The following is a 25578-nucleotide window of genomic DNA, read 5'->3' as shown; positions in this document are numbered from 1 at the left end:
GCAGGTGGGCACTGGCAGAGGGCAGGTGGTCAGCTGTATTGCTGGCCGTGATCGGGACTGATGTCCCGATCACGGCCGCCGGTGATCGGCTTTTTTTTTCTCTCCTCGCGCTGTCAGCGCGAGGAGGAATAATAGCCGATTACCGGCTCCGTTCTATCACATGATCAGCTGTCATTGGCTGACAGCTGATCACGTGATAAGGGGTCGGGATCGACCCCTTGCACGGATCGGTGATCAGGCGAGTCTCATGGACTCGCCGATCACAGAGCGCGCCGCGCACGCCCCTCAGGGCGCGCGCAGGCCGCTCGTACCCGGGACGACGTCAATAGACGTAGTCCCGGAAAAGTAGATCCGCGCTAATGCCGTCATTTGGCAATAGCGCGGATCCCAAGTGGTTAATGAATAGAATTACAACAAAAATAGGTAGGGACTTTGGGATTTTAGAGGCACCAGTATAGGTTCAAAAAATTAGGAAAGTAATAAGTATTCTTTGTATATGAATTTAAATAGAAAAACGTACATGATAGAAAGGGTTAAAAAGATTTTTTGACACAAGAAATATGTCCACACATATGAAGATCTACATCAGATACACATCACAAACCATAAAATAAATAAAAATAAAATACAAAAGTTCAAGATCTATACAGGAGAGCTAGTCACCCAACAGTAGAGCATATAGATTGATGTATATGGGTGCTATGGTGAAGAGCTGATGTAGAATCCACAGAACTTGCCCGACATGTTTCGCGTTGTTAGGGAAAACGCTTCTTCTGGGGCGTGAGTAAAAAACACCCAAAACTTTCTGTAGATGGAGCTGATAGTACACAATGAGGATGGTATTGTTTAATATAGTGTAGTAGCTTGATTCATGTAGGTAGAGCGCGCTCGACAGGTACAAACTATGCCAGCCATAAAGATACGGAGTATGCTGATGTCCTTTTCACTCTGCTGAGCTGTACACGTGTATGGCGGATGTCTCACGCCAGTACACATATTAGACTTGGCTTGTGCAGCTCTACCCCACTGCACTAATAAATAATAAAAAAGGACATCAGCATACTCCCTATCTTTATGGCTGGCATAGTTTGTACCTGTCGAGCGCGCTCTACCTACATGAATCAAGCTACTACACTATATTAAACAATACCATCCTCATTTTGTACTATCAGCGCCATCTACAGAAAGTTTTGGGTGTTTTTTACTCACGCCCCAGAAGAAGCGTTTTCCCTAACAACGCGAAACATGTCGGGCAAGTTCTGTGGATTCTACATCAGCTCTTCACCATAGCACCCATATACATCAATCTACGGTATATGCTCTACTGTTGGGTGACTAGCTCTCCTGTATAGATCTTGAACTTTTGTATTTTATGGTTTGTGATGTGTACCTGATGTAGATCTTCATATGTGTGGACATATTTCTTGTGTCAAAAAATCTTTTTAACCCTTTCTATCATGTACGTTTTTCTATTTTTGAATAAATTCATATACAAAGAATACTTATTACTTTCCTAATTTTTTGAACCTATACTGGTGCCTCTAAAATCCCAAAGTCCCTACCTATTTTTGTTGTAATAATGTTCAATAGGAACCCATGTTAAAAAATGTCCTTGCATTTCTGCAAAATGCATCAAAAAAAGCGCATTTTTTGTGCTTTTTGCATTTGCAGTTTTGCTCTACAGAACGTGTTCCATAGGAAACCATGTTAAATGGACTGCAGTGCAAATCTGCAAAATGCAAAAGCACTAAAACTGCATAGGTGTGAATCCAGCCTGACAGCATTGCTGAATTTTTTCACACCTATGCATTTTTAGTGCTTTTTGCATTTTGCAGATTTGCACTACAGTCCATCTAACATGCTTTCCTATGGAATATGTTCTGTAGTGCAAATCTGTAAAAAGCACTATAAATGCATAGGTGTGAATCCAGCCTAAAAAAGCATGATGCAATTTGCTGGGGGAGAAAGAAAACTCCTTCCTGATTCTACAAGAGGCAATCGGATATTCTCTGGATTCGTCTTACTAATAAATGTTAGGCTTGATTCACACCTATGCATTTATAGTGCTTTTTGCATTTTGCAGATTTGCACTACAGAACATGTTCCATAGGAAACCATGTTAAGTAGACTGTAATGCAAATCTGCAACATGCAAAGAGCACTAAAAATGCATGAGTGTGAATCAAGCCTAAGGCTGGATTCACACCTATGCATTTTTAGTGCTTTTTGCATTTTGCAGATTAGAACTAGAGCCCCTTTAACATGGTTTCCCATGGAACACTTTCTGTAGTGCAAATCTGCAAAATGCTAAAATCACTAAAAATGCCATAGGTATGAATCCAGCCTTAGGGCCTTTCTCGTTTATGTTTTGTGAGTGACACGGATCCAGCAGCTCTAGATATCCACACAGGTTTTTGGGAGACGGAATTCCCTTGGCTTGGTAAGACCATCTTAATGGTCTTTCCTGGTGCCTCCATGGCAGCATACCTGTGATAGCTCCGCCCCGGAGTCCTCCCCTCAGGATAGTTAATAGCTTATAAAAATGACCAACCTACCCCCCCCTAGCATTCTCCTTTTTCCTCCTCATACCTAACGGATAGTGTTTGGACGTATCTTGCCTCTGCCGTGAGCAGTTTCCGTCTGGTTTCAAGCCTCTCCCAGATGCAGTCCCCATTTCTTGGGTTGCTAACCAGCGCTTATAAGAGGGGAGCCCCTTCTGAGGGTCTTTTGGGGCAGCAGCCACTTCCTACGTGGAATATTGGTTCTGCTTGAAGGCAAAGCTGTCAGTCGGTGGGGCAGGTAGGGGCTCACTTCTGAGCTTTCCCTTTTTCATTGTGCTGTTTATTTTCTTTCTGCCTTTTCACGAGAGGTGTTATTTGCAGAAAGCGCTGGGCGCGCAGCGCTGTACTCTGACTATAGTTATGCTGGTAGGGACGGTGCGGCCGTTCTGCGCATGCACGGGCGTCTGACGCTGCCGGCGCCATCTTGGAGAAGGGAAAACAGGCAGTGTTGCCCTTCGGTGAGCAGAGGAGGGGGATGGGAGGTTCCTTCCTCTACTTAGGAGCTGCAGGGTCAGTAGGAGGCAGTAGTGATGGGAAGTCCGGATCTTTTAACTGAATCGGTTCATTTCGAACTACTCAGTGAAATGAACCGATTCAATGAACCGATTCTTCGGTTCTTCGGTTCACTTGCTGAGTCTACTGACAAGCAAGTGAACCGAAGCTCTGACTCAACCTTCTTAAATGATTAGAATCAAAAGAATGATTCTTCTCAGAAGGTTGGCAGGTCCTGGGGAGGTTTACTTGCATTTAGTTCCTTGCTACAATCACAATCCTATTATTCTGTCAGACCACAATTTGTCAGATCAGCCGCGTCATCAATTTTGGTGACACACATAAAGCTGTGAAAATGAAAAGCGGATTTTTGTGCATGTGATGGGCCAACTACACAGTTAACATTGCTAGACATCAGAATTTTCCGTTCTCTTTACAGTGCATGCACAGGAAAAATGATTGTATTTTACTTCTGCGTGCAGGTGAAGTATCCACGGTAGTAAAATCCAATCGTTAGGCTCCTTTCACACTTGTGCGACTTGAAAGTCATGCAATTTTTGCCACGATTTTTACCGTGACTTTGATGCGATTTTGATGTGACTTGAAGGAATACTTATGTAATCTTGAGGTCTCTGCCTCAAGTCCCATCAAAATCGGACCAAAGTAGTGCAGTAACTACTGTAAAGTCGCTGTGACTGGAAGACCCACAGATATGAATGGTACTCATTGGAAATCTTGGGGTACGACTTGTCATGCGACTTTGTAGTCCCAAGTTGCATGATAAGTCACACAAGTGTAAAAGGAGCCTCATTATGCACTGTAAAGACTACGGACAAATCTGATGGCTAGCAATCTTACCTGTGAAGTTGGCCCATCAGAATGCAGAAAACACACACAAAAACATGCTTTTCGTTTACACAACTGTTTGTGCATCACCGTAAGTCGCAATATTGGCTGCTCCTGTAGATTGCTTGATCTGACAGAACACCTGCTACCCAGGTTACTGAGCACAATCCTATACTCATATAATCATATACCAGACCCCATATGCAATAAAGAGAACCTGTCATTTCAACAAACTATCACATAGGGGCTTGTTAAGTGAAAAAAATTAATAAAATAAAAACTAAAACCATCCCCACCAACCCTGATATCTGCATGTGAATAAATGTGCGTAGGGCATGCACGTGTACATAAACGATGATTGCTTCACACGTTAGGTGTCACCACAAACGCTAGAGTGACTGCAATAATTCTAGAAATATAATTCATGGTTAATGAATGTACTGTACAGGCTTTTAAATTGTCATCCATTGAGAATTTAACACTTTCCTTCCTTTTTGATCAGTATGATCAGAGTTATAATCAATTGGCTCATAGGGAAATGTGTTATAACTACTGGTGGTGACTCATGGTTCTTTCAGTGTACTGTGTTCTAAAAACGGATATGATTCTTTAAAGCGGGAGTCCGCCGGGACTCCGCGTTTTTTTTTTTTTTTTAAAAGCCAGCAGCTACAAATCCTGCCACTGCTGATTTTTAAAATAGTGACACTTACCTGTCCAGCGCGCCTGCGATGTCGGCACCCGAAGCCGATCTGTAGATCGTCTCTCGGGTGCTGCCACCGCCATCTTGGGTATGGGAATCAGGAAATGGAGCCTTTCGGCTTCATTTCCCGGTTCCCTACTGCGCATGCGCGAGCCGCGCTGCGCAATAAGGACGGTCCCCACTGCCTCTGGGATCTGTGTGTTTTCCCAGCAGGCAGCGGGGCACTTGCGGAAAGGGGCGTGATATACGCCCCTTTCCGCAGAGAGCTATCCCGGAAGTGGGTGCAGATACCTGTACTGTACAGGTATCTGCACCCCCCTCCCCCCTGAAAGGTGCCAATTGTGGCGCCGGAGCGGGGGAGGGTTCCGATGAGCGGAAGGTACACTTTAGGGTGGACCTCCGCTTAACTCGGTAACTTGTACGATTCTTTAACTCGGTGTACTGTGTACTCCTGGCTCTTGTTTTAAGTTTGTATCCAGTTCCTGAGTGTCACTGTGCTTCGAGTCAGCTGATTGGTTGCAGGGAGGGGCGGAACTCTCTCACTCTAGGATCATATTACCACTGCCAGCTCTGCTGCTCTGCTATGTACTGAGTGCAGAGTGAACTGTTTCAAACAAATCAGTTCACTAAAAAGAATTGATTCAAAAGAACGATTCGTTCATGAACTGGACATCACTAGGAGGCAGGTGTAGCTAGCTGTAGGTGCTGCCTCCTGAGTGCTCTGTGTGGACTGAAACCTGATTCCTTAGTAAGTAAAAGGAAAGAAGTAAATAAATGTGGCTGTAGTGTGGTTTGACTATAGGTTTTGCTTGTGCATGATTCTTTTCTCTGTACTTGTTTTTGTTCTCTATTAAATGTATATGTATTGGTTTACATGTGTAGAGGAGATAATTTAGGGGGTTGTAAGGATGACAGAGATGGATTTGTGTTGGATCTATTTTTCTTTCTTCTCAAGTATTTTTCATGAAGGAAAGTTTTGGATGAAATTACAGGATGAATTAGTTGGGGATATCTGACTATATGTGTATGTGCATGTATGTATGTATATGTATATGTATATACATATGTGTATAGGTGGGAAGGGGGGTATATATTCACGGGGTCTCATAGGAGCCTATTGTGTTTTCTTTAGTATTCTGTCCAGTCACTTTCGCCCTTGCCTGCCCTGCAATTATGTGCCAGCCGCCGCTAGACCAAGACCCTTGCTTTCTTAGGTAAGGGTACATGCCAAAAGATTTTTCTTCTTTTTTTTTTGTGTCGGACTAAAAGAGAGCCTTGTGCTGTTACTTTTCGTTTCAGCCCTTTACACCAGAGTGTGTCTAACCAGACGTCTGGTCATCGCAATGGACGCACATGTCCAAGCTCAGCGCACAGCCGCTCATCTACCTCTCATCATTCTTTGCCAAGAACTAGTTCCAAAAGGCATCGTTCAGCTAGCCCTCACAGACGGGGAAAGAGAGAATGTAGAGCGTGTGGAGCACCGCCGATGTCTGATAAACTGATCTGTAAAGACTGTTTTCAAGCCTACGCGGAACGCGAAAAGGCGGAGGTGGAACAAGTTACAGAATTGATTAAAAGGGTAGTAAAAGACTCATTAGCGGAGCTAATTCATACGACTCCCATCCTGCAAGACACGTTTAAGGGTCAAACATCAGAAATATCTAATCAGGGTCAATCATCCACAGACCAGGCAGGCACTTCTGCAACCCCCGCCTCCCTTATCAGCTGGGGACAAACCCGATTCGGAGGATTCCTCAGATGATGCAGACCCTTCAGGCTTTAATTTCTCAATAGTGCAGCCCTTTGTCTTAGCAGTAAAACAAGCCATCGGTTGGGAAGAAGTGGAAGAACCTCCCAAAAAGGCAAAAACCTTCTTTCCATTTCTGAAAAAGAGATTGCATTTTTTTCCCTTTCTAGAGGAATTAAAAGATTTAATAGAGGGGGAATGGAAGAGGACAGATAAACGCGTCTCTCTAAATAGATTCCAGAAATTGTACCCGCTGGCCGAATCTGATGCGGCCTTCCTGGATACGCCGCCAGTAGTAGACGCAGCAGTGATGCGTTTGGCCAAGAACATCACCCTGCCTATGGAGGATTCAGCCTCCTTTAAGGATCCTCTGGACAGCCGTATAGATGCGGATTTGAATAAAGCTGGTGGGAGGAGCCTGTAGACCGGCGGTAGCTTTAGCCTCGGTGTCTAATGCCATTAAAGTTTGGACAGATAATATTGAAGTTGCCATCCGAGAAGAGGTCCCCAAGGATGATATTATAATGGCGTTAGAAGAGCTCAAGCTGTCAGCAGATTTTATTGGAGAAGCCGCAATTGACTCCATGAGATATGCGGCTAGGGCAATGTTACACACAATCATGGCTAAGCGCGTGCTATGGCTGAAGCCATGGGCTGCCGACGCAGCTTCAAAACAGAACTGGTGCAAAATCCCGTTTGATGGGAAGGCGCTCTTTGGAGAAGGCAATATCTAGAGTGACAGGAGGGAAGTCTGGGCTACTTCCCCAGGATAGAAGAGTGAGGCAGTCACGTGTGGTGTCAACAAAATTCCAAGCTTCTAGGAATAGAAGTTTCTCTAACTTTAGACAAAATAAAGACCCCAAAAACAATTGGAGGAGTACTCAGGCCACGTTTTTAAAAGTGAATAAACGGAGATGTCTCTCCAACACTCAGGAGGGGACGAAGTCCTTTTGACAAGAGACCACTCCAGCAAGTAGGGGCCAGGTTTAAGAGGTTTGCGGAAGTATGGGCCAGTCGATGCGAGGATCCGTGGGTAGTTTCTACGATCCGTTTTGGCCATTTTTGGACCTTTCAAAAAGGGGCCCCGCAAGATTCGTTCGTTCTAACGAGAAGTTCAACGTCACCGCAGAAAGCGGAAGCTTTACAAAGATATCTACATCTTCTTGTTGCTCAACAGGCAGTTTTACCGATCCCTCCCTCTGAAAGGTTCACAGGATTCTATTCTCCTCTCTTTCTCGACCCCAAGAAGAGTGGAGGATGGAGACCAGTGGTGGATCTAAAGAGGTTAAATCGTTTCATACAGCTCAACTCGTTCAAGATGGAATCCTTGCAGACGATCATGCAAATGATACAACCAGGGGATTGGATAGTATCGTAGACTTGCAAGATGCTTATTTCCATGTTCCCGTGTTGCCAGCATTCCAAAGATTTTTGAGTGGCAATAGGATCAGCACATCTCCAGTTTCAATGCCTGCCATTTGGCCTATGTACATCACCAAGAATATTCTCAAAAGTTCTAGTTTCAATCCTGGCTCCTCTCAGGGAAAAAGGCCTTTGAGTCTTTCACTTCCTGGACGACATTTTACTGCTAGCGTCCAATCAAGCCCAGTTATGGGTCCACAAGGGGATTCTGCTGAGGACTCTGAAAGAGTTTGGATGGTTAGTAAATGCATAGAAGAGCCACCTGACCCCAACTCAGGTGATGATTTACTTAGGTGCTCTATTCGACACCAAGGCTGGTACAGTGCGCCTCCCTCCTCAGAAGGTGAAGACGATTGCCCAGAAGATGATCCACGTCAGGTCGCTCTCCCACCTGTCAGCCTCAAATTGCCTGAGTTTAATCGGGACTATGGCAGCTTGCATTCCGATGTTACCTTGGGCTCATTGGCATTTGAGGATTTTTCAATGGGGCTTTTTAAAGCAGTGGAGGAGGAAGTCCCTATGTCAGAGAATAGCAATTTCTGCTTCCATGAGGAGGGGTCTCCTCTGGTGGTAGAAGGAAGACTTAATTTCAAAACCTCGGCTCCTGCAATGCCCTTCCTGGACCATTGTTACCACCGACGCGAGTTCAAAAGGGTGGGGAGCTCACTGCGATCACCTGGCAGTACAAGGGAGATGGGACGTCCCCGTGACAGGGGTAGTCTCCAATGTCTTAGAACTGAGAGCAGTGTATTTAGCTTTAAGTCTAAAAGAACATCTACGACAGAGACAAGTGCTGGTACGGATGGACAACAGAGCAGCGGTATCATATATACAGAGGCAGGGGGGGAAGCACAGCATCACTTTACTAAGGGAAGTGGAGCCCATCATGTTATGGGCGGAAAGAAATTTAGTGGATTTAAAGGCAATTTACCTTCCGGGACATTTGAATCAGCAGGCGGATCGCCTATCACGTTGTTTTCCAGACAGCAACGAATGGGCGATGCACCCATCAGTGTTCAGTTGGATCATGAATCTCCAGAAGCCACCAGAAATAGATCTCTTTGCCTCACCAGTGAATGCGAAACTACCTAGATTTCTATCCCGCCTGCCTCATCCCCGAGCAGAAGCGGTGGATGCCCTCTCAAGTCCATGGCTTTGCGAGACTGCATATGCGTTTCCCCCCAGACCCTTGATCGCAAAATTCTTAATCAGATTAGCAATGGAGCCAATCAGAGTGATAGCTATTCTGCCTTACTGGCCGAAGAGGCCGTGGTTCCCTTGGGCTGTGAACCTCAGCATATGCCCACCGTTCAAGATCCCTCGATTCCTGCAGCTTCTCTCACAGGGGAAATTGTTGCATCCAGCTCCTCACAAATTTAACCTACATGTCTGGATATTAAGCGGCAGAAGTTCCAATCATTGGGATTCTCAGCGGGAGTGATCTCGACTCTCCTGAAAGCTAGGAAACCTTCCACAAACTTTATCTATTCTAAGATATGGAATAAATTCAAAGTGTTTGCAATAAGCAAACGAGGGGATCCCTCCAGTCCTTCTACCTAAATAGTTTTGGAGTTTCTGCAGAATGGTTTAGACCTGGGACTCAGTTTAAGTTCATTAAAAGTTCAAGTAGCAGCAATTTCAGCAAGTACCCACTTAAAATGGGCAGAAGATACTCTCATCATGCAATTTCTCAAAGCAGTCAAGAAGATCCACCCTCCAGTAAAACGAGCTTTCCCGGCCTAGGACCTACCTTTTGTGCTAGACTGTCTAATAGCGCAGCCTTTTAGTCCATTGGAGGCCATTTAACTATGGAACCTAACACTCAAAACTGTTTTCTAGTTGCTATAACGTCGGGGAAGAGAGCTTCGGAATTGCAGGCGTTAGGAGCAGAGAAAGAACACATAGTTTTCTTCCCAGATAGGGTGGAATTGCGGACAGTTCAAGGATTCGTCCCAAAAGTGTCATCCCGATCCACTCTCTCTGAGGCTTGGGCACTCCCTTCATTCACGGATCCTTTATCTGGTTTGTTGCAAGAGTTGGATGTTTCTAAAGTTCTAGCATGTTATTTGCAGGCCACAAGTCCTTTCAGAGCATCGGATAGATTATTCGTACTACCATGGGGCAAAAATAAAGGGAAAGGAGCCACATCGAGGACGATAGCTTCATGGATTTGTAGGTTAATCCAAAGTGTGTATAGGGCTAGAGGGTTGGAGCCTCCGGCGGTGAAAGCCCATTCAACGAGAGCAGTTTCTTCTTCGTGGGCGGCAAGAGCAAGTGTATCGTTGGAAACGATCTGTAAGGCGGCCACATGGACGTCGCCAAATACGTTCATGCGCCATTACAGAATTGACCCAGGAGCACTCACTTCAGTAGAATTCGGGAAAAGGGCAATTGAAGCAGCTATCGCTTTTCCTTAAATAAAATTTTCTTTGAAGCAGTACCCACCCTGGTCTTAGCTATTTATTGTATCCCAGGTATGCTGCCATGGGGGCACCAGGAAAATGGAAAATTGTTTCATACTTACTGTAATTTTCCTTTCCTGGTGCCTACCCATGGCAGCATATGCTCTCTCCCTTGGTATTCGATATAATTGGAGAATGCTAGGGGGGGTAGGTTGGTCATTTTTATAAGCTATTAACTATCCTGAGGGGAGGACTCCGGGGCGGAGCTATCACAGGTATGCTGCCATGGGTAGGCACCAGGAAAGGAAAATTACAGTAAGTATGAAACAATTTTCCGTTTTTGAGTTGGTAAGGAGATTACAAACTCAGTTTGGGTGTTAAGTCTTCTGGAGGAGGGATTTTACTTCATGATTTTCCATTGACATATTGTTTGTATATCTTCATGAAAACCTACCGGCTAACCTTTTCACCACATGATTATCCATTTGGGACTGTGCATCCATTTCTCAATTATCACTTTTGGGACTTTGCGTTTAGTCTTTTTTTTCTCAGACCTTTTTCACTAAATGTTTTTGAGAATTTAAATTTTACTTTTTATTAATACTTTTTTGAATATGGTGATAGGACATATTAATAATAATGTTAATAATAAGTTATGCACTTATTTTAGTTTTTGTAGGATTTCAGTATTTATTATTATGCATATTTTAATAATTTAAAGCGAAGGGCCACCCTAAAATAAAAAAAAATCCATTAAAATTCTTAAAAAATATATTTAAAAAAACATTTGGGGGAAAAAAAAATGTACTTACCAAAAACCACTGTTAGGCAGTCTTCCTACTCTGCCTCTTCCTATTCCGCGGTGCTGTTTCTTCAGCTCCTCCTCTTTGGCCCTGTTGCCTTCTGAGACATGTGTGTCCCCCAGAAAACAACAGGGCAATTCACAAAGCGTTGCACGACTCACGCATGCGCAGTAGGAAATGGGCAGTGAAGCCGCAAGGCTCCACTGCCTGTTTCCCTTACGCTGGCCATACACTATACGAAAAATCGGGCGAACCCAATTTCGAATAACGAGATGCTGCCATTATGTAATAAATTGTTCAGTGGACATAAATAACATAAATGTGATAAATCGTTCAGTGAACATTAATAAATAAATTTTATGTTCATTTTTTTGCATATGCCTAGTGCAGACAGGTCGGGTGGGAAACACTTTAACCTTTCAATTTATCATTAGTTCGGCAGAAAATTTCCAAACTTGTCCTTCATTTTTTCGGCTCAAAAATGTCTAAACGATTATCGATTTTGTGCCCATTAACTGGTAGAAAAAAACGAATGAACTGTCTAATGGCGGAGCTCATCTTTAAGCACATCATTATTCTTTATCTGCCTCATAACACAATATTGATGATTGTATTGTGTATGATTTTTATTAACTTGTTTGTAGTTATTCCAATTTTTTGAGTTGGAACTTGTGACAGACCTAGCCGGGACAGAGGCTGTTGGAGGGGATAGAATTTGAGCCTATTGCCTTGTGATTATGGGTCCTCGCATTTGGGGGAACGGTGCTCTTTGTGAGCTGTATGCCTGGGGACCCATGAGGTGGTGATACTTGGATTCAGATCCATGTCCCCCCCCCCAAGACACACAGACTCTGGATATGTATTTGCCATATTAGCAATAGACTGAATCACACTGTTGGCGCACAAACTGTTAGATGCTAATGTCATCAACTCCAGCCACCTGGATCTATTGTGTAAATGAGTCTAGTCTGGCTTGTAAGAATATTTCACACATTGTTGGTTGTGCTAATTAACCCTGTGTTTATGTTTATGGTAATGTGTATTGAATAGTCAGTCAGTGAGCTAGGACACAAAGTCTTACCCTGAAAAGTCTTATCTCACAGACAACTAGTCTGGGTCAATGATTAGATAATTAGCTCATGCTAATTAGGTTAGGTTTTAGTCTTCTACTGTATTATAAATACTTGTCTTTTTGGTTCTAATAAATGAGTCCGTGTTGAGCAGCTAAGCAAGTGTCATCTTGTTTTGTGCTTGTGAGCGGTTGGCATATCGGATATCTATATTCAGACTTAGGAAGCGGTATACTGATGGAAGCACTCAATCGGAGTGTGGGATTGGATCCTTCACATTGGTGGCAAGCAGTGGGTTGCTTCCTGCAGTCTGGGACATCCAAACCTCCACTGGGATCCAAGATCATGATAGTAGACTTAAGTCACCCCAACGGAGATATGGACCTGGCATCAGAGTTCCCGGGGCTGCTGAGGATCACCCTTTCAGCATACACCAGGACTGTGTCTGAGGATGAATACCTGGAGCTCAGGCAGCAGATTCGGGTGGAGCTCTGGATTGGAGCCCTTCAGCTCGCTGGTATAAAACAGGGTGCTTTCCAACCCACGAGCAACGGGCCAGTGACCAACGGGCATTGCGGATGGCATTCCCGGGAGAGTGGCCCCAGGAGCAATGGGTGACTGAGTTGGACAGGCTGGTCCAGCAGGAGATAGAGCTGGACAATCATTATCGGGCTCTACAATGCTCTCCGGAGGGATATGACTTTGGAGGCCCTGGATTGCTGTGGGAGAGCCTTGCAGATCGTTTTGTGTTTGGTGATGAAGGGGAACCTACCCTTGAGGACCTGCAAGAATATAGAGAGGTTATGCTTGGTCTTTCAGGGGTCTCAGAGCTTAACCACTTCCCGACCAGCGCACGACGATGTACGTCGACAGAATGGCACGGGCAGGCATATTGGCGTACAGATACGTCCAATATTCGATGCCGCCCTGCAATCGGGAGCGCGCCGCCGGCGGCGCGCTCCCGCGCTGATCGGGACCCCCGTGAGTCCGGTCGCGGGACCCGCGGACTCGATCGCCACGGGCATCCCCGCGATCGTCTCACGGAGCGGCCGAATAGAGCAAATGCTGTGTAAACAACATTTGTCTATTCTGCCTAGCAACTAGTGACGCTGATCTCTGCTCCATGTGATTGGAGCAGAGATCAGTGTACACTAAATGAAAGCCCAACCCCCCCACAGTTAGTAACACTCCCCTAGGAACACTTAACCCCTACACTGCCACCCACTGGTTAACCCTTTCACTGCCAGTGTCATTTACACAGGAATCACTGCATTTATATAGCAGTGATTACTGTATAAATGACAATGGTCCCAAAAATGTGTCAAAAATGTCCGATGTGTCTGCCATAATGTCGCAGTCACAATAAAAATCGCTGATCGCCGCCATTACTAGTAAAAAAAAAAATAATAAAAAATTATTAATAAAAATGCTATAAAACTATCCCTATTTTGTAAACGCTATAACTTTTGCGCAAACCAATCAATCGCTTATTGCGATTTTTTTTTTTTTTTTACCAAAAATATGTAGAAGAATACGTATCGGCCTAAACTGAGGGAAAAAAATGTTTTTTTATATATTTTTGGGGGATATTTATTATAACAAGTAAAAAATAATGCGTTTTTTTCAAAATTGTCGCTCTATTTTTGTTTATAGCGCAAAAAATAAAAACCACAGGGATGATCAAATACCACCAAAAGAAAGCTCTATTTGTGGGAAAAAAAGGACGTCAATTTTGTTTGGGAGCCACGTCGCACGACCGCGCAATTGTCAGTTAAAGCGACGCAGTGCCGAATCGCAAAAAGTGGTCTGGTCTTTGACCAGCAAATTGGTCCGGTCTGAAAGTGGTTAAACTTGATCTGGACCATTTGTTAAGGAAGGAACAGCATCTGGAAAGGGCATACAGGAAACTGCTAGAACACGTTCAGCAGCATGCTAGAGAATCGGCAGTGGAAACTCCGGAGATTGTCGTCCCCAAACCTGAAGTGCTGACAACAGGGCAGAGTTCTGCTAACCTCTGCTCAGCACCGATAGCATCTTCTGGGTTCCACGGACAGGAGATGGTGAAACTTTATCCCCAGACACCAGTTGCAGTGACAGGGGATTTGATAGACTTTTATGCTGAGGAAGAAGAAACTGATGAGCCTCCAACAGAAGAGCTGGTATTAGCGCCAAACTTCACTGTGCTCTGCCCAGGACCAAGAGCAGTAGCTGTGGAGTTGCAAGGAACTTCCCCAGCTGAAGCGCTGGTCACCGGACAGATGGTCCAAGACCTCTGCCCCACACCTGTGGCAGTTCCGGAGGCAGATACAGGGGGAGAAGGGAGAGGAGGTGTTTGTTGTCCCTCCTCAACCATCGGCCAGGGTGAAGAAAGCAGTCTTTCCTCCCCAGCAAAGATCCGTGCACCTGGGAGACAGTACCACAGACATGTCATCCCAGCAGCCAGATGAGGGAACAGAAAGGGAAGCAGCCAGCTCACCTCCCCAATGGCAGCTACACAGTTTGGGAGTGGAGGAATCCAGCCTCTTGCCCCAACAGTTAGCCAAAGCGGATGATTTGGAGCCCCCAGCAGAAGGGCTGGCAACAGGGCAGAGTGCTATCAAACTCTGCCCAGCACCGGCAGCAACTGTGCAGTTCCAGGGAGCTTGGGCAGTTGGCCCATCTCTCCAGCCACAGATTACAGAATTTATGGACTTAATGGACTGTTCATCAGAGGATGTCATAAATTACGCATCACCTGCTCAAGTACTTGCAGCAGGACAGAGTACCGCAGACCCCTGCTCCACACCCATGGCAGTTTCGGAGGCCCAAGGTGAGAAGGTGCTGGTCCCTCTCTCCCAGTGGATTTCAGAGATGAAGGGAGGAGAAGCAGACATTTTCCCTCCCCAACACGGGTTCATGCACCTGGGAGACAATACCAGTGAAAGGGAGCTCCAACAGCAGACCACGCCCCAGAATGAGGACACCAACCCAACTGAAGCACTGGCAACTGGGCAGAGTGCTACCCTCTGCCCAGCACTGGTAATGGCTGCAGAGTTCCAGGGAGCCGCGGCAGTTGGCCTGACTCCCCAAAAGTCAGCTGGAGTGGATGATGTGGGGTCCTCAGCTGAAGTGCTAACAGGACAGAATGTTACTGGCCCCTACACACAACTGCAGCTTGAGCTGATATCGATGGATGGAATTTCAGTCTCCACTTGTATACCCCAGGGATGCTGGGCGGTCAGCCCAGATCCCCAACAACTTGATGGAGTGAGCCCAGTCACCCTGTCTTCTCTCCAGCGGCTGAAAAGACTCCAGGGAGAAGGGTCAGTTCAGGCCTCTCCCCAGCGGCAGATATGTTCTCTGAGAGAGGCAGAGGTTGGCTGGGTGAGGAATACTCTGTTTGGACCAATTTGTTTGGGGTACTGTGTGGATACCGGCATTGGGGGACTGAAATCACTGAATACGTTCGGAGTCAACCCGTCTGGGGTCTCCTCCTGTGTTAGTCTCCTGCCGAAAGAGGAGAAATGTGACAGACCTAGCCGGGACAGAGGCTTTTGGAGGGGACAGAATGCAAGCCTCTTGCCTTGCAATTATGGGCCCTCGCATTTGGGGGAATGGTGCTCTTTGTGAGCTGTATGCCTGGGGACCCCTGAGGTGGTGATACTTGGATTCAGATCCATGCCCCCCCCCCCAAGACACACAGACTCTGGATATGTATTTGTCATATTAGCAATATACTGAATCACACTGTTGGGACACTGTTAGATGCTAATGTCATCAACTCCAGCCACCTGTCTGTTGTGTAAATGAGTCTAGTCTGGCTTGTAAGAATATTTCACACATTGTTGGTTGTGCTAATTAACCCTGTGTTTATGGTAATGTGTATTGAATAGTCAGTCAGTGAGCTAGGAGACAAAGTCTTACCCTGAAAAGTCTTATCTCGCAGACAAAGAGTCTGAGTCAATGATTAGATAATTAGCTCATGCTAATTAGGTTAGGTTTTAGTCTTCTACTGAATTATAAATACTTGTCTCTTTGGTTCTAATGAGTCCACGTTGAGCAGCTAAGCAAGTGTCGCCTTGTTTTGTGCTTGTGAGCGGTTGGAATATCTGATATCTATATTCAGACTTAGGAAGCAGTATACTGACGGAAACAGTCAATCGGAGTGTGGGATTGGATCCTTCACAGAACTCTACTTTTAGTTGTTTATTTTCAGCCTGTTTTTCACTATTACAGAATCTTGATATTTTGATGGAAGACATTGTTTTTGTATGGCCAGCATATATTATAGTACAGTTCTGTTTGAAAATCTGCAAAACAGACTTTAATTTTTTTTTCTTTACATAATTAAATGTGATCTGAGTCTGATATTTACCAGATTAAACCTCTAATAGTATATACAGTATATCTCTTCTGTCTGTTATTCTCAGAGGGGATTAGAGATTTTGCTCCCTAACCATATAATTGGTTATTTATTTTTACCACTGCATATAGATATTTAAGGATAAATTGCCTTTATTTTTTTACCTATTATTATTTTATACATATTAGCTAAAATATAGACCACACTTTTTTTAAGGTTATTAACCGATTAATCAAAATAATAATTGGCCAACTAATCAATTATGAAAATAATAAATCAAATAAATAATATCCATTCCTTTTCAGAGAGAATATATATATATTATAGACAGTATACTGTTCATATGCCTTTATCAAACGAGAGAGAGAGAGAGAGAGAGAGAGAGAGAGAGAGAGAGAGAGAGAGAGAGAGAGAGAGAGAGAGAGAGAGAGAGAGAGAGAGAGAGAGAGAGAGAGAGAGAGAGAGAGAGAGAGAGAGAGAGAGAGAGAGAGAGAGAGAGAGAGAGAGAGAGAGAGAGAGAGAGAGAGAGAGAGAGAGAGAGAGAGAGAGAGAGAGAGAGAGAGAGAGAGAGAGAGAGAGAGAGAGAGAGAGAGAGAGAGAGAGAGAGAGAGAGAGAGAGAGAGAGAGGGGGAGAGGGGGAGAGGGGAGAGAGGGGAGAGGGGGAGATGAGTGTGGGGAGAGGGAGAGCTGGGAGGGGGGCGATGAGTGGGGAGAGAGAGAGAGCTGGGTGAGGGAGGAGAGAGAGAGCTGGGTGGGGGGAGAGAGAGAGCTGGGTGGGGGGTGATGAGTGGGGAGAGAGAGTGATGGGTGGGAGAGAGAGCTGGGTGGTGATAAAGAGAGAGCAATGGGTGGGTGGGAGAGAGAGGGAGCTGGGTGGGGGGAGAGAGAGGGGAGCTGGGTGGGGGGAGAGAGAGGGAGCTGGGTGGGGGGGAGAGAGGGAGCTGGTGGGGGGGGAGAGAGAGAGCTGGGTGAGGGGAGAGAGAGAGAGCGATGGGTGGGGGGAGAAAGAGAGAGCGATGGGTGGGGGGAGAAAGAGAGAGCGATGGGTGGGGGGAGAGAGAGAGAGCGATGGGTGGGGGGAGAGAGAGAGAGCGATGGGTGGGGGAGAGAGAGAGAGCGATGGGTGGGGGGAGAGAGAGAGAGCGATGGGTGGGGGGAGAGAGAGAGAGAGAGATGGCTGGGGGGAGAGAGAGAGAGAGAGATGGGTGGGGGGGAGAGAGAGATGGGTGGGGGGGAGAGAGAGATGGGTGGGGGGGAGAGAGAGCGATGGCTGGGGAAGAGAGAAAGCGCTGGCTGGGGGGAGAGAGAAAGCGATGGCTGGGGGGAGAGAGAGAGCTGGGTGGGGGAGAGAGAGAGCTGGGTTGGGGGAGAGAGAGAGATGGGTGGGAGAGAGAGAGAGATGGGTGGGGGAGAGAGAGAGCTGGGTGGGGTTAGAGAGCTCTGTGGGGGAGAGAAAGAGAGAGCTTGGTGGGGAGAGAGAGAGAGAGAGAGCTGGGTGGGGAGAGAGAGAGAGAGAGCTGGGTGGGGAGAGAGAGAGAGAGAGCTGTGTGGGGTTAGAGAGCTCTGTGGGGGAGAGAAAGGGAGAGCTGGGTGGGGAGAGAGAGAGAGCTGGGTGGGGGGGAGAGAGCTGGTGGGGAGAGAGAGCTGGGTGGGGGGGGGAGAGAGCTGGGTGGGGGGAGAGAGAGAGAGCTGGGTGGGGGAGAGAGAGAGAGCCAGGTGGGGGGGAGAGAGAGAGCCAGGTGGGGGGGGAGAGAGAGAGTGATGGGTGGGGGGAGAGAGAATCTAAATCAGTATATCTGTTAGCATTCTGTGATCTTACCTTTCATTTGTGGAAAGGCGCAGCTAAAAGTGACTGCTCCAAGAAATAACATCAATCCCAACACATTCATTCTGGCACAGATTGGGCTGACCTCTCTGATAACTGATTTGGTTCTTGGAACGTTATAAAGCCTTCCAGCAGTTTTCCCTTTTAATATATTGGTGAACTTCCCTTTTATGTCAATGGTCTTTTCAGTTCAAATAAAGGAAATGATGTCTTGCTATGATTACTGGCTGACCATTCCACTTTCTCCATCAGAAAATCATGGGTACTTTTTTGTTCCGTGAGTTAAGTCTGTGTGCTAACAATAACGTGTTTGTATGAACATGTGATGCTATGGAATGTTTGATTTCCTGTTTTCCTTGGTTTTCTGTGCTCTGAAATATGTAAACTACTATAACAACCATGAACGTCACACACAGTGCACAATCAATTCCCTTAATAGCAGAAGCGTTTGCTAAAGGCCAGATTGTGCAATGCACAATAATGTAAAGGCTGAGTATAGAAACCCAAGACAAACATTGATAATTGTCTTGGGTCTAATATACTTGCAAACTGTAAAAAAGACACGTTTATCTACACTAATGTCAGGGAAGCATTATTCTGCTATATACATCAACTGTGATCTGCCCCCCCACCAAAACCAGATCTGAACAGAGTATTACTGTTTAGGGGAAGCCACGCCAAGTGTCAGTCAATTATATTGACAATCCCTGGAGAACCAAGCAAGATGGAAACTATTTTATAGCTTTTTAATGTCTAAGTTAACCACTTCAGCACCAGGGTCTTTTTTGCCTTAAGTCCCAGAACCTTTTTTGTTTTGTCAGTTGTGGTCTACCTTAACCCCTTCATCCCTAAGGGTATTTTTTTGTATTTTATTTTTTATTTTAAAACAGATTTTATCGATGTTTTACATGTTACAGCAGTAATCACAGCAGTATCATGTAATACAAAGTCATCAAAAAAAAAAAAAAAAAAAAAGGAGACAGTGTGATGTTTACATTTTAATGAACATTGGTATCCTTGCAGATGGACCTCTTATCATTTCCCTTGTGGTATGCATTTGACTTGATCCATCTCAAGCAAGTTTGGCTATATTTCTGTGTGGGAATTATGGTCAAGACTGATCTGGATAAGAGTTGTTCTGTAGTTCTCCGTAGCAGGCGGTAGGGGAATATGTGTACGGTGGGCTTTGTTTGAAGTATAAATGTACATCAACATTATCCACACCTCTCCTTGGTCACCCCGGGAGGGGTGTAAATATGTGTATCAATGGTGCCATTGAGGTTGGTACTACATGTTGTTGAGAGTGGGCTCAGTCTATAGATAGAAGCTTCCTAGGCTGTATAGGGCCTAGGTGTGGGGAGTGGAGAAAGATTCTGAGAACCCTCCAGCAGTGTGTGTTTCCTTATTCAAGCCATGAGGGTCCTTGCTTAAAATGATAAGCGGCATGGTTGGATATGTTGAATATGAGGAAAGTTGTTCATGGGTCAGTGGGGTATGAGGGAGATGAGGGGGGGGTCTTTAATATAGCCATCAATGTTGGATATGTATTTTTTCTAGATGAGGGAGGATGGGTTAACAGTTGAAGTGGTCGCTACCGATGATTCTTTAAAGTGCGACCAGCATGTCCATGTATCTCTGTATTTTGTTGGGTTGTCTCTAGTTTGGTGTATCAGGTTTTCCATTTCAGCTGTTCTGTCAACACACTGAATCCACTCTCTAATTGTAGGAGGAGAGGTACTTCTCCAGTGTACTGGAATACAATGATTGGCCGCATTGATGAGGTGGAGTATTTGTTGTAGGCTGACCTTGATATGGAGGTGTAGTGTAGTAAGAATTGAGCTGGGTTGAAGTCTGGGGCATATGTTATAATTTGGGTAATTAGGTGTTGAATATCAACCCAAAATGGTTGTATGAGTGGGCATTCCCACCAAATATGGAGAAGTGTGCCGTGTGCTGCGTTACATCTCCAACAGGTCAGGGGGAGACTGGGGTGGAATTTGTGAATCTTTTCTGGAGTCCTGTACCACTTGGAGTACAGAGGTCTGTTTTCCATTATCAAACTAGTTTATCTTCTTTAATCATGTGTGCCAAGAAGAGAAGCGCATAGACAATCGAAATTAGGTGTCTTTGGGATTCTGCGCTGTTGCAAATGTGTTCAAAAGGTGTGAGCTCTCGGTGCCAGAGTGTGTTGGGTTTAGAAGTGTGGAAGAAGTGTCGGATTTGTAAGTACTTATAAAAGGGAATGTAGTAGTCTGGGAATTTAGAAGACATAGCTTGGTGGGACATGAGTTCCTCGTTGTGGAAGAGTTGCTGTGCTTTAAGTTGAGGTCTAAGTGGGTCTAGCATAGGATTGCGTGAGACCAGGCACGGCAAAAATTCTGGGTTGTCTTCGAGAGGAGTCATAGGTCCGTGCGTAGGTTTCAAATAAATTTTTTTGCATGCAGCTCTGAAGAGCACCAATGTAGTGTTAACTAGGGGATGGGATTTAAGGTCTTTGGAGTCATGAGAAGAACTAATCCAGGGTAAGTGTGATATTGGAATTTGGGTAAATGCATGTTCAAACTGGATCCAATTCATGTCACGTCCGTGCACGTGCCAGTCGACAATTCTGGTCAGGTGGCATGTCCAATGATAATTTTGGATGTCTGGAAGGCTTAAACCACCCTGTAATTTGAGAAGCGTCAATCTATCTCAACTCAATCTGGGTGTTTTGGATTCCCATATGAGGTTTCTACAAATTCTTTTGTAAGCCAAAAAGAAGGATGGTGGGAGTTTAATGGGGATGGCTTGAAAAAAATAGAGAAGTCTGGGTAGCATGTTCATTTTTAAAATAGCTACTCTACCAAACCAAGAAAATGGTCCCGCATGCCATTTGTGCAAGTCTCCTTGGATGGTTTGGAGAACATGTTCAAAATTCTGTCTATATAGGTCAGTCAGTTTGCTAGGGATTTTGATACCCAGGTATGTGATGGCTTGGGTTTCCCAATCGAAAGGGAAGTTGCTCTTACATTGTGTCACCAGTGTGGACAGTAGGGTAATGTTGAGGGCTTTTGACTTGGAGAAGTTTATTTGTGGAGGTTAGGGATAATGGTTACCGGATCGGTTAGGAAGAGTAGGACATCGCCTGCGTATGCTGCCACATTTCTCTGTCTCTTTTCAAAATCAATGCTTCCCTATAGGAGTCCATTGACTTAAATAGAAGTCGCACCAGAAGTCGGATCAAGGTGATCCTGGGTTTTTGTTGGAGCTTAAAAACGCCTATGCCACTTACAGCTCCTAAGCTGTGAAAAACGCTTGTAAAAGCGTCTGTAAATACATCCGTGGGCATGAAGCCTATCATGCAACGCTGTACCCAAATTAAATTTATATAATTTTTTTCACACAAATAGAGCTTTTTTTGTGGTATTTGATCACCACTGGGGTTTTTATTTTTTATTATATAAATGTAAAAGGACCGAAAGTTTAGAAAGTTTCTAAATATTGTTTATGATTGTTCTCAAGACCTTTGTTGTCTGGATTTTCTTTTAGTCTATGTAGTAGGGGTTCTATGGTGAGTATGAAAATCAAATGTGATAGTGGACATCCCTGTCTCGTACCATTGGAGATGAAGAAGATGCCCAACAGGCGGCCATTTACCCTTATTTTAGCTGAAGGGGATGAGTACAAGGCTAGAATCATCTGAAAGAGGCGCTGTGGTATACCTACAGCACGTAGTGTTGCCTTCATATAATCCTAAGCCACCCTGTCGAACGCCTTCTCTGCATCCAGGGACTGTATTTTATTTTTTTATTATTTATTTAATTATGTTTTTACACACACTTTTTTTTTCTTTGCAAGGATGTATTCCATTCACAGAGAGAGAGAAAACAGGGGCAGGCTTTGCAGTGACTGATCACTGTGATAGCCAATCAGAGACTATCAAAGTGGTCAGCAAACCCGAAATCGGGGGGCGGTCTTGGGTCCGATCGTTAGTACGAGGCTCTGTGCTGGGAGTGTGGCATACGGCATACTCCTAGCACAAAGGGAGATACACAAAAAAGTGGCCCCACAGATAAAAACCCAGTCTAGTAGGACTTCATATTTGTGTGAGGTCGGCGTCAAGGGTTTAAAGCAGAACTTTGGCCAAAAATAACAAGATACAATATCAAAACCAGTCTTTGCTGTGATAGTCATATTCAATCCAGAGATTTCCCTGGCAGAATTTTTTTTCTTTTTTCAGCTAGTTGTCCTCAGTTTGAGGCCACAAATATTCCAATATTCCACCTACTTTCTCTGAGCCAAAGTCATCTAGGACCCTCCTAAACCTGTGATAAACCTATTATTCAGAGTATGGAGCCTGATTGATGTGGTGGTCAGGACATTTGAATCTGATTACAAGTGTTAGGCTGGGTTCACATCTAATGCTGATGTGGTTCACAGCAGGAGTCTGGTGCGTCCCCGTTCACCATTACAGGTCAGATTTCAGGCCAAACTTTTTGCTGAATTTGGACCTGAAATGGACCAAAAGACGCACAGGGCTCCTGTGCAAATTCACACTGGAGCCGCAGCAGAGATGTCATAGAGAGCCAGTCACAATCTCCTGCTATTGTGAATTAGCACTAGTGTGAACCCAGCCTTACTCACCACAACCCTTTTTTCATTTTCTCCACAAAAAATGTGCTTAAAGTGGGGTACCCCCTAAAAAAAAAAATATTAAAAGTCAGCAGCTACAAATACTGCAGCTGCTGGCTTTTAATAATCAGACACTTACCTGTCCCGGGTTCCAGCGATGCGGGGGAACGAAGCCCCCCCCTCGCTCCCCGCTCCGCTCGCGGCGCCGTCATGCATACTGTGGGCACCCGGCTGTGGCTTCACAGCCGGGCACCCACTGCGCATGCGCGAGCGGCGCAGGGCGCCGTGATACGCCGTACAGTCACCTGGGACACGTGACAGGTCCCAGGTGAATGTGCGGCGCGAGGGGAAGTGATGTCACCAGCCCGGGCAATGAAGAAGGCAGACTACGAGGGACCCCCTAGCAACCGGTATTTAGAGGTGAGTAAAAATTTTTTTTTTGCCAATTATTTTTTTTTGATTTTTTTAAAGAATTTTAAGTAGTTTTATTTTTTGGGGGGCAAATATTAGTGAAAAGCTTCCAAATGTAATATTTTTCTGAAAGAAGACATCCTGGGGAATACACTGGTGGTAGTTCTAATTCTTATTTTATTGTCAAGCAATATTTACCAAGTAAAAACATATGCAATATGTTATCCAATTTTTTGTAAAATATAGAAAATGAAGTAAAGTAAATAGATACCTGACGTGTCAAACTTTAACCACTTGCCAACCAGCCGCCGTCGTTATACGGTGGCAGGTTGGCACGCTCCCATACGAATTGCCATACTTGTACTTCAGCTCATTTAAGAACCATAGCAGGTGCATTGCACAGTGGGGGGACCTGATGCGCATGCCCGGCGGCCACAATGCCCACCGGCCACAGGTAATCATGGTAAAGAGAGCCAGAACGGGGATCTATCAATGTATACAGACAGATCCCTGTTCTGACAGGGGAGGAGAGACAGCAATCTCTCTCTCCTCCTCTAGTTAGTCCCATCCCCCACAGTTAGAAACACCTCCCAGGAAACACCTCCTAGGGAATGCCACAAGCCCACCTTATTTTGAAGCCAATTAGAACCTCTGGCTCTGATCAGTTGCTTCAAAAACACACCCCCACCCACCCCCGCCATAGGAATTAATGTGCCTGGCATCCTGAAAGGGGCTGGGCACATGGATAGGTAGGGCGGCGCTCATGCGCTCACAATGCACATGTAGCACCCTCTAACTTAGGTAGTTGCTAAATATAGTTTTTTGTAGAGCAGATAAATTTAAACCAGGCCTGTCTAGAAGCTAGGTCTGTTTGTTTTTGATCTGTGGGCCTGGGAGTGGATTTGAGTAGGCTGGTGACTCACAGCTAGCCTCATCTTTCAGTAACCTCCCTTCTGCTTCTAGAAGGGAGGAGTGGAAGAAAGGTGAAGCTGTCTGGGGTGTTCTAAGGAGCCCTGACCAATCCCCAACTTGGATTGGCAGGGGACAGGCTACCTAGAGTCAGCCCAGCTGGTGTTGTACAGGGGGAAGAACTGGAGGTGGAGAGTTAGCCTGTCAGGGCCTTGAAGAGAGCCCCCAAGTCTGGGGGGGGGTGACCTTGGGCCAGGGGCTCGGAGCTGGGCAGGATCCCCATACAACCCAAGGGGAATCCTGAACAGGAGCAGGAGAGGACAGTGGGGAATACTGCTGGGAAAGTCTCCAGGAGGGATCCACCAGGTGACGGTGAGTCTCAGGCACAGTCAGGAGAGCTGGGATAGGCATGTCGGAGTGGACTGGGATAGATGTAGAGCCAGCGGGAAAGACTGTGATGTTACTGGCATTGAAGTCAGGCCGCTGCAGTCAGGAGGGCTGTCAGGGTCTGCAAAGGGCTGACTGGGCTCAGTAGTCCACCAAAGAGGGCAGCTAGCACCAGAACTTTCTTTTGCTACACCATAGGGGCCTACGGTCCCTGGCTGTAATAAAGTACTTTTGCTAAGGCCTGGCTGAGACCAGTGTCGGGCCTAACCATGTGCTAGCTGTTTCCTGAAGAAATGTGCTGATTGGATAGTCTGCAGCAAGTGTTGTGCAGGAGGAGAGTATCTAAATTGTCCCAAGCCATGCAAGAATATTTTCTAGGCATATCATGAATCCCTCACCCCATCCAAGTTTAATCCCTCAATAAAATACAACAACAAAAAAAAACTGATGGACTTTTTATTGTCTGAAGAGACTGGAAGTGAATGCCAGACTGGGCAGTGTGATAGGTGGGCCACATCACTCAGCAGCCCCTATGGGGGGTACCCCTACACACAAGCGGCCCCTGCTTTTAGCCTCCCGGGCTGGAAATTCCTTGCTGTTGTCCTCTCAGATATGGCTCATGGTGATTCATAGGGGCTGATTTACAAAGCATTTGCGCCATGAGTTGCGGCGCACGCTGACGCACAAAGGCCGTTTTCGTATTCACAAAGCATTTGCGCCTGTAACACAGCCCAATTCTCCATTTACTATCAAGTCTTCAACTCAGAATTAAAAGAAGCTGAAAGTGCCAATATTATGGGGGTGATATGGGGGTGATGTGAGGAAGTATAGATAATTGTATATGTATATGTATATGTATATGTATATGTATATGTATATGTATATATATATATATGTGTAACAAATATGCCAAAAATAAAACGGAAAAGTAACTTTGTCTGAGCAAGCTTGTTACGCCTGCAAATACACTTGGAACTGCGCTAGGTCAATTTATGCACTGCGCATGCGCAAATGGTATTTGCGCCCGTTCAAGTGCTCTGGTTCACTGCGC

The 25578-nt window shown here is 45.4% G+C and overlaps 1 protein-coding gene across 1 annotated transcript in view; it reads right to left on the bottom strand.

Annotated features, from left to right (window-relative positions):
* LOC143928080 (complement factor H-like) overlaps positions 1–18511 on the bottom strand; it is a 250907-nt gene extending 232396 nt beyond the window's left edge. The window contains exon 1 of the mRNA XM_077452695.1: positions 18204–18511. Within this exon, the coding sequence (XP_077308821.1) occupies positions 18204–18273 (70 nt within the window). The 5' untranslated portion in view covers positions 18274–18511. The remainder of the gene's footprint in view (positions 1–18203) is intronic.
* Between the last annotated feature and the right edge of the window lie 7067 nt (positions 18512–25578).

This window comes from Lithobates pipiens, unplaced genomic scaffold (genome assembly GCF_037356315.1).
Source record: "Lithobates pipiens isolate NorthernLeopardFrog02 unplaced genomic scaffold, aLitPip1_a1.2 Scaffold_23, whole genome shotgun sequence".
Taxonomy (NCBI): domain Eukaryota; kingdom Metazoa; phylum Chordata; class Amphibia; order Anura; family Ranidae; genus Lithobates; species Lithobates pipiens.
The sequence above is the reverse complement of the archived record's forward strand: the minus strand, read 5'-3'. Positions and strand labels throughout refer to the sequence as shown.